The sequence below is a fragment of the Rhinatrema bivittatum genome, chromosome 12, assembly GCF_901001135.1.
Source record: "Rhinatrema bivittatum chromosome 12, aRhiBiv1.1, whole genome shotgun sequence".
NCBI lineage: Eukaryota > Metazoa > Chordata > Amphibia > Gymnophiona > Rhinatrematidae > Rhinatrema > Rhinatrema bivittatum.
Window position 1 is genome coordinate 71,083,933 of NC_042626.1, and position 8,388 is coordinate 71,092,320.

The 8,388-nt window shown below is 40.8% G+C and overlaps 1 protein-coding gene across 4 annotated transcripts; it reads left to right on the top strand.

Annotated features, from left to right (window-relative positions):
* Window positions 1-521: 521 nt before the first annotated feature.
* On the top strand, window positions 522-8,151 carry LOC115074117 (keratin, type I cytoskeletal 47 kDa-like). Of its 4 annotated transcripts, XM_029573286.1 has the most exons (9): window positions 522-1,250; window positions 1,647-1,729; window positions 1,968-2,124; window positions 4,711-4,872; window positions 5,483-5,608; window positions 6,214-6,436; window positions 6,563-6,611; window positions 7,594-7,637; window positions 7,840-8,151. In XM_029573286.1, exons 1-9 carry the CDS (start codon window positions 591-593, stop codon window positions 7,935-7,937), a joined length of 1,602 nt encoding a protein of 533 aa, XP_029429146.1. In that variant the 5' UTR covers window positions 522-590; the 3' UTR covers window positions 7,938-8,151. The 4 variants fall into 4 exon arrangements, with proteins under 4 accessions (XP_029429146.1, XP_029429144.1, XP_029429145.1 ...); XM_029573284.1 differs by having other exon boundaries at window positions 6,214-6,611; XM_029573285.1 differs by having other exon boundaries at window positions 6,214-6,566.
* Window positions 8,152-8,388: the final 237 nt, after the last annotated feature.

Sequence of the window (8,388 nt, forward strand, 5' to 3'; positions counted from 1 at the left end):
AATACAGGCTACTTATGCAAATATATGCTTATTTTCTGCATGTAACCCTTTTGACAATTTTCTCAATTGAGTTTTTTTAGGAATGATATGTAAACAGAAATTTACCTATTATACATGCCTTCTTGGCTAAATGTTTACCTGTTCAGCATGCTAAACATCTCTTATGTGCCCACAGCATCTACCCAGATAAAGAGAATGGGTGGGGAAATATAGAAAAGTTGTTTGGACAGAATGAAAGCTAAAAGACAGGTAAAAAAAATCTTAATTATACTTGAATGATGAACAGGTTAGCATTAAGGTTTGCACCACTCCACCCATTACTGCAGCATATGATGCTAAAACAGCCCACAGGCAGCATTTCAACAGAAATCGACATATATAACTAAGGATAACTATTAATTAATGATAATTAATCCATCTAGGGTTAAGGCTAAGCTGGCAACCCACAAAATAGTTTGCTAATAGTAAGGGTTGAATCTGAGAAACACCCATTTAATTTTGCATATAAGGATCAACATTTATCAGCATTCTCAGTCCTTCACTTCAGCTTCCTTATTCTATCTGAAAGGGCTCCATTTCCACTTGCCACCATGGCTTATCAAGCATTCTCATCCAGACAGAGCAGTGGTTCAATCAGAGTTAGTGGAGGGGCTGCTGGAGGACAATTCGCTGGTGGCCATAGTGGATTTGGTGCTGCTCAAAGTTGTGATTTCAGTGGAGGCCAAGGTAGTGGCTTTGGTGGTGGATTTGGAGGTGGTCAAGCTGGTGGATTTGGAGGTGGTCAAGCTGGTGGTTTTGGTGGTGGCCATGGTGGTGGTTTTGGTGGTGGTTTTGGAGGTGGGCAAGGTGGTGGATTTGGAGGTGGCCACGCTGGTGGTTTTGGTGGTGGCCATGGTGGTGGCTTTGGTGGTGGCCATGGTGGTGGCTTTGGTGGTGGTTTTGGGGGTGGGCAAGGTGGTGACTTTGATGGAGCAGGTGGCTTTGTGGGTGGTCAAGGTGGTGGATTTGGTGGTGGCGGCTTTGGTGGAAGTGAAAGTCTTCTTTCTGGCAATAAGAAAGAAACGATGCAAAATCTCAATGACCGTCTGGCAACCTACATGGAGAAGGTGCATTCCTTGGAGAACTCAAATGCTAACCTAGAGCAAAAAATCAAGGATTGGTATGGTCAGGATCGTCCTGGAGGGACCACTGATGGATCGGGTCATGATTACAGTCATTTTTACCAGTCAGTTGAAGATCTCTCAAATGAGGTAAAAATGCATTCTGAACTGGCAGCTTTAGAGCCATGTGTATTTTATTTTATAACTATCCACATTTGAATACAGTAATTGTCTATGGTGATGCTTAGGGCTTCACTTAATTTAGGAAATTACCATGATCATTTCTTTAGCTTATCTAATATTAAGCAATAGAAATACATCCACAAACTGTGGATGTATGAAGCTAAACCATAATAATACTAATGTCTTTTTATATGAAATGCAGAACTCTTTTTTCTTAGCATTTTGCTGTTTAGAGGTAAAGTTATACCACATTACAAGTTGTTAAATATTCTGAGCTATGTTGATGTTTTGATTTTACATATTCGTATCATGTTATCCAACAAAGATACAGTATTACTCACAGGGTTTCATTATGTATTACAGATCTTTCAGATCACCATAGAAGTGGGCAAGACCATTCTGGAAATTGATAATGCAAGACTGGCAGCCGATGACTTCAGGCAGAAGTAAGGTTCAAGACCTACTAATAATAGGCAAAGGTTGAACGATAAATACAGCTAAATTATTTTTTTCACCAGAGTACTATTCAAAAAAAGACTTTTATAGATGTATCATTCTTAATGATATTTATAAGAACTGTACAATGAAAGAAAGCAGTCCACAAAATACTTTGTGAAATTTTGTTAACAAAAATCACTTTTAGAACAGAAAACAACAAAAAAATGGCTGCCAAATTATTTTTAGATATGACTATGAGAGAGTCCTACTCCAGACTGTTGAGGCTGACACCAATGGTCTGCGCAAAGTGATGGATGAGTTGAACTTGACCAAGTCTGAAATGGAGACAGAAGTGGAACATCTGAATGAAGAACTGATCTCCCTCAAGAAGAACCATGAAGAGGTGAGAGGAGTACTCCATGCTTGTGTTACGACACATTACAATTAAAAACTAACAGGTAATATGTGGAGACTTTACACGTGTACTCACAAAAGAGGAAGCGGGAAGAGGAGGAGAAGGAGAGAGAGAAAGAGACAAACAATCTGATACTCTATATATCTCCCACTGTAAGAGGGGCACTTTCAACTCAGGGTGGGTTTTTGGGGGGGGGGGCGGTGTTACAAGGGTGTACAGACCCTTAAGCGCTATGTAGACTAATGTAACACCGCCCCCCCCCCAAAAAAAAACCCACCCTGAGTTGAAAGTGCCCCTTTTACAGTGGGAAATACATAGAGTATCAGATTATCTCTCTTTCTCTCTTTCTCTGCCCCCCCCCCCCCCCCACCGCACCGTGTTCAGGATCCCTCTGGCCCAAAATCTCCAGACTTGCGCCTGATCAGGACCAGTAGTAAAGTTACTTAGGTACATGGTGCTCATTGCCATGTTCAGCCTTGCAAAATTAGGGGGTTACACATGTAAATCTTGGCCCCTCCTCAGAATGCCAATGCCCCTTTTCTGCCTTCTTATCTTTGACGCACGCACAGGTACTTCCCGGCTTCTTAAAATTTGTGTTGCTTGCGCATGCCCCACATATGCATGTATGGAGTCATTTTTGCACGAGCAACACTTTTAAAATCTACCTGTATCTGAGGACATTCCTAAATGTTTGGTATAATGCCTTATTATTCATGCCTAAGGAGATTCAGGTTCTGACAAAGAAATACTGTACTATTAAGATATCTCTATAAAGCTAGGTTCACTGACAGCAAAAGATTGTCCGTGCCTCAGATGTTCCAGCAATTTATTTATTACAAAAGATTACTGTATACGCCTCACAATCCTTAATGCTAGGCAGCAACAATAAATACAAATTAAAAATCTTCATACATATATCACAACATATAGAAATACATTCATGTCACCTGATTTTGCAATCTCTCGTTTGAAATGCAAAACTGGCACAAGCTGAGATTTGAAATCTCATTTACCTGGGATGAAAGCTATTCCACTTTTCTATGCAAATGTAAACAGAATGTCACATATCTGTAAAACATTTAACAAGTTCTTCCTTTTCATGGCCCAGCTATGTGAAAAAAAGATTGGGCATTTCCAACAAGAAAAAATGTTCATTTTATGCTTTAGAACAAAGAACAAAAAAAGAGTGAAGAAATCCCACAAAATATACTATCACAAAAAAAAGGGAAAACAATGTGAATACTTAGAAGAGTTGCCCACTTATAAAGTTGTGAGTTTAATCATAGAATTATTGTATTGTTTTTATATATTTTTTTATTTTGAAATTACTATGTTTTACATTTCAATGTGAATTTTTTGTGTGTATATATATATATATATATATATATATATATATATATATATATATATGATGAATGAACCGCATCAGCAAGCCAGGCAGCGTATCTCCTGTGGCTACGGAGATCGCTCGGTCTTTTCAATCATTTGCGGTTTCGTTTATATTACGCAAATTTGAGAAGTTTCATCTTAAGAATGGACCGCAAATAGAATGTATTGCAAAAAATTCACATTGAAATGTAAAATATAGTAACTTCTAAATCAAAAAATATAAAAAAAAACAATGCAATAATTCCATGATTAAACTCACAACTTTATAAGTGGGCAATTCTTCTAAGTATTCACATTGTTTTCCCTTTTTTTTGTAACATTTTATGCTTTACCCATAGAAATGGTCTTTTCTAAAACCGCCTGCGCAACTCTAGGTAAACTTCTCTACCCTGTGCCTGTATGCGTGTAACTTGACTCTCATTCTAAAGAGGAAGGCCTAGGATGGGATTTGCATTTACACACATAGGGGTAGATTTTAAAAGCCCTGCACGCCGGCGGCCTATTTTGCATAGGCCGCCGGCGCATGCAAAGCCCCGGGACACACGTAAGTCCTGGGGCTCGCTAAAATGGACGGTCCGAGGGCATGTCTGCGGTCCGGGGGTGTGGCCGAGTGCCCCGACACAGCGGCCTGTGTCGGGGCCTGGCCAGCTGGCGCGCGTAACTTCATCGAACAAGGTAGGGGGGGGGATTTAGGTAGGGCCGGGAGGGAAAGGTGGGGGGGGGACAAAAAAAATTCCCTCCGAGGCTGCTCCGATTTCGGAGCAGACTCGGAGGGAACAGAGGCAGGCTGCGCGGCTCGGCACATGCAGGCTGCCGATTTTGCGCAGCCTTGCGCGTGCTGACCCCGGATTTTAAAAGATATGCGCGGCTACGTGCGTATCTTTTAAAATCCAGTGATACTTTTGTTCTCGCCGGTTGCGCAAACAAAGGTACGCGCACACGTATTTTTTTTTAAATCTGCCCCATAATGTTTTAAAGTATAAGCATACACTTTTCACACCAGATAGCAGGTATATATGTATGCAAACAGTTTTCTTGGGTAATTTTCAAAGTGAAGTTGTGCGCATAGCTTCACACTGAAAATGTGTGTAGTCTCCTGGTAAAAATGAGCTGCAAACTTTCCATCAATGAAGGAAGTTAAAAAATTGCCCCCTTTATAACTATTCTTGCATTCTCAATATTCAGGAGAAACAAGGCTTGCAAGGAACTGGTGCCGGCCAGCTCAACGTAGAAATGAACGCTGCTCCGGGCGTTGACCTGACCGAGATACTGAATAAAATGAGAGGGGAATACGAACAACTTGCAGAGAAGAATCGCCAAGATGCCGAACAATGCTTCAACGAAGCGGTAAGTCTCTATAAATCATCCCAGTGCTCAAGCACTGATGGTTTTATGAAGGCAGAAGTAAAGTTTAAGTCCCACGCGTGGGCACACAAGTGTGTGCGTTTACCGGCGCATGCACATGGACACGGCGATTTTATAACATGTGCGCGTGTTATAAAATCGACTCCATGCACGTACGTGTACGCCCGATTTTATATTGATGCACTCATATCACGACTCGAGCGCATAAGTGGGGGAAAGTTTAGTAGCTACGCACGCTGACACAATTACCTGTTCCCCCAGTTTGTTCCCAATTTGGACCAATAAAGGAGAAGACTTCCTAAGCCCCCTGGCTAATTTGCCTCCCTTTCACCCTGAGCCTTAAAACCCCGCTGATTAGCCTAGCATTTTTGTTACACGACTTCCACGCCGTCCACTGCTTTTGGTGAAAAATATTTTATGCACGTTCCACGAGATATGCGTGTACCCACACGGGTTTTAACATCACCGCGGGGCGCGCCGCTCTGAGTCACACGCGTATCTCCCGGCTACGGCACGCTTAGGGCTTTTAAAATCTAGCAGGCTGCTTTTATCCAACTAACCTCTGACATCACATTTCATTGGTGTTTCTCAGTGTAAACCCTTGAAAAAGGAGATCTCTGCAGGTGCTGAAGAGATGCAATCGGGCAAAACCGAGATAACAGACCTGAAACGCACACTTCAGGGTCTGGAAGTCGAGATGCAATCTCTTCTCGCCCAGGTACGTAGCTGATAAGTGGTAACTACCTTGACTTCTGCAGTCCAGAAATGTTCCAGATACAATGAAAATAAAACTCTGCAGTGAGGTGAACATTTATAACCAACTTCCAAGTAATTAATTGCTCACGTACCCTTCTCCATAACTTCATAGCAATGTCACAAAAAGGTGGAAGGTGGGAAAGAACAGGGTTAGTTTACTGCAAAAATAAAAGCAAACATTTTTTCTAAGAAGTTTAGATAGAGATCATTTTGTTGTGTCGACATTACTCAGAAAAAATACTCACCATTTATATGAATTTGGATTTTATTTCTCCCTTTCCTTGCTCAAGGCAAATTACAATTCAGGTAGATTCGTACAGTATGAATTATACCAAAGAAAAAATGACAAAGGATAGTTGCACCCTTATTCTGTGTCATTTTTGCTAACCCCCCCCCCCCCCTGCAAGTTTCATTATAACTTAGAGAAAGCAGTTAAATTAGCACAATGAGAGCAAACAGCTGCTCATAATTCCAATCATTAATCACTTTCTATAATGATTTCCAAACATTTCACTTTAGTCAGCTAAATAATTTTTTTTTTTTTTTTTTTTTTTAATCTACCAACAGAAAAAATCTCTTGAAGGCACCTTGGCGGAAACAGAAGGTCGCTATTGTATGGAGATTTCCAAACTACAAACCACAATTTCTATGATAGAAGGGCAGCTTAGCGAGATCAGAGCAGACTTGGAGGAGCAGTCTGCACAGCACGCAGAGCTCCTGGACACCAAGAGCCGGCTGGAGATGGAGATCGAGACCTATCGCCGCCTTCTGGATGGAGAAGGACAAGGAGGACATGGAGAACACGGAGGACACGGAGGACAAGGAGGACACGGAGAACATGGAGGACACGGAGGACATGGACAACAAGGAGGACAAGGAGGACAAGGAGGACATGGAGGACATGGAGGACACGGAGGACAAGGAGGACATGGAGAACACGGGGGACACGGAGGACACGGAGGACAGTAAGCAAATAACACCAATATCCGAAACAATCTACTTAGTACATGTCATAGATTTTCTTAAAGGATGAAAAACCAGGGGATATGGGATAAAAAGATCCACCAGGAGATACATTTCCTACTGACCTACAGAAGGCATCCTTTTCTTGCAGGGCAATTTTCAAAGGGAAAGTTGCAAGTACTGGTGCAAAGATCACAGATAAATGTGCCCATGATCTTTGTAGCAATGTGGGTAGTTTCAAACTGCTCACAAAATATCCTTCTAGCACAGCTGTGATTTAGTGCATGCTTCAGATGCAGTCCAGAGATGGCAATAAGACCTGGTGATTTGAACCGCTAAGGATTAGCATCATCAGCCCAGAAAATAATAAGAAAAAAGTGTATTTTTCGTTGTTATGCAAAAATAGTGATTGGAACCTGAACGTAAAAGTCTGGGTGTGGTGCCTTCTTGAAAATTCAGACAGTGCTCCTCAATGTGCCCTGCTTATGGACTTGGCAGTTGAAGCAGTTCTGTGCTTTTTCCTTAATATCTGCATATCAGAAACCCAGACCATAAAGGTCAGGGCCCTTGTTGACTTTTATGGTCTGGGTTTCTGATATGCAGATATTAGGGAAAAAGCACAGGACTGCTTCAACTGCCAAGTCCATAAGCAATGCACGTCAGGCAGTACTGTCTGAATTTTCAAGAAGGCTCCTCACCGGTAAAAGGAAACATGGAAGTAACCTGCACGGCATGGCAGATACTACCATAAGAAGCTTGCTGGGCAGACTGGATTGACCATGTGAGTTTAATAAAAGTAAATTCAATGATAACATCATCAGAAATAGAAAAACACATTTTGTCTTGGACATGAGCCCACGATAATACAAAATTGAGTTAAAACTGTTCATCTGCCCTGGTTAACTCTGACAAGCATTATTTTTTGTGACTATTCCAAGTCAGTCTAATGAGCTAACATCCAACATTTATACATTTTCCCTGCAGTGGTCAACAGCAAAGCGTTCATACTCCACCGTCTTTAACAAAAGGTAATCAGTTTCTGGTGCTTTTTATGGGTGGAGAGGGGTAGTTTTCTTCAGTTTTTATTACTGCAATGCTTGATTATAATATCCTGTTTCCCATTCTGAAAAGTGTCTTTATCTGCTTTAAGATGCATGAGAACTCTTTACAGTGCATTTTATTTTAAGCAATTGTATTGTATAGCTTACAAAGATATTATTTAAATTTCAGAGACAAAGAAAATCATAAAGACAACAAAAATTATTGAGGAGTTGGAAGATGGTAAAGTTATCGCATCCAAAACAGAGCAAACTGAAAAAGAGATGTAAATAACGCTGAAGATTTGTCTTTCACCGGTTGCCATTGTTTCAATGAAAAGAACAGTTTGGGGGAATAGTCTAAGCTCTTCAAACTTAAAGATGTTTTCAGAGATCTCATTTCCTTTCCCTTTACTAAAAAATTCCTCATTCATGAAGGTTAACAACACCTTTTGTTTTCCCTGTCTCTAGTACGCAATAAACTTTCTTTCTGATGCAAACAATATATGCTTGCGTTTCTAAAATGTGTTTACTACAGATTAAAAGAATTAGCAGTCGTATTTTAGTAAATGTTCAAAAGGGTTACGGACGGACAATTACCATATAAGAATTTTACATTCATGCTATTTTGTAAACATCACAAGTCCATGCATATTTATGTGTGCAAAATAGGGGCAACCTAGCAGCGCTGCCAAGAGCTATATGCAGAGTTGCTATTTTATTAGAGATTTAGGTGAATACA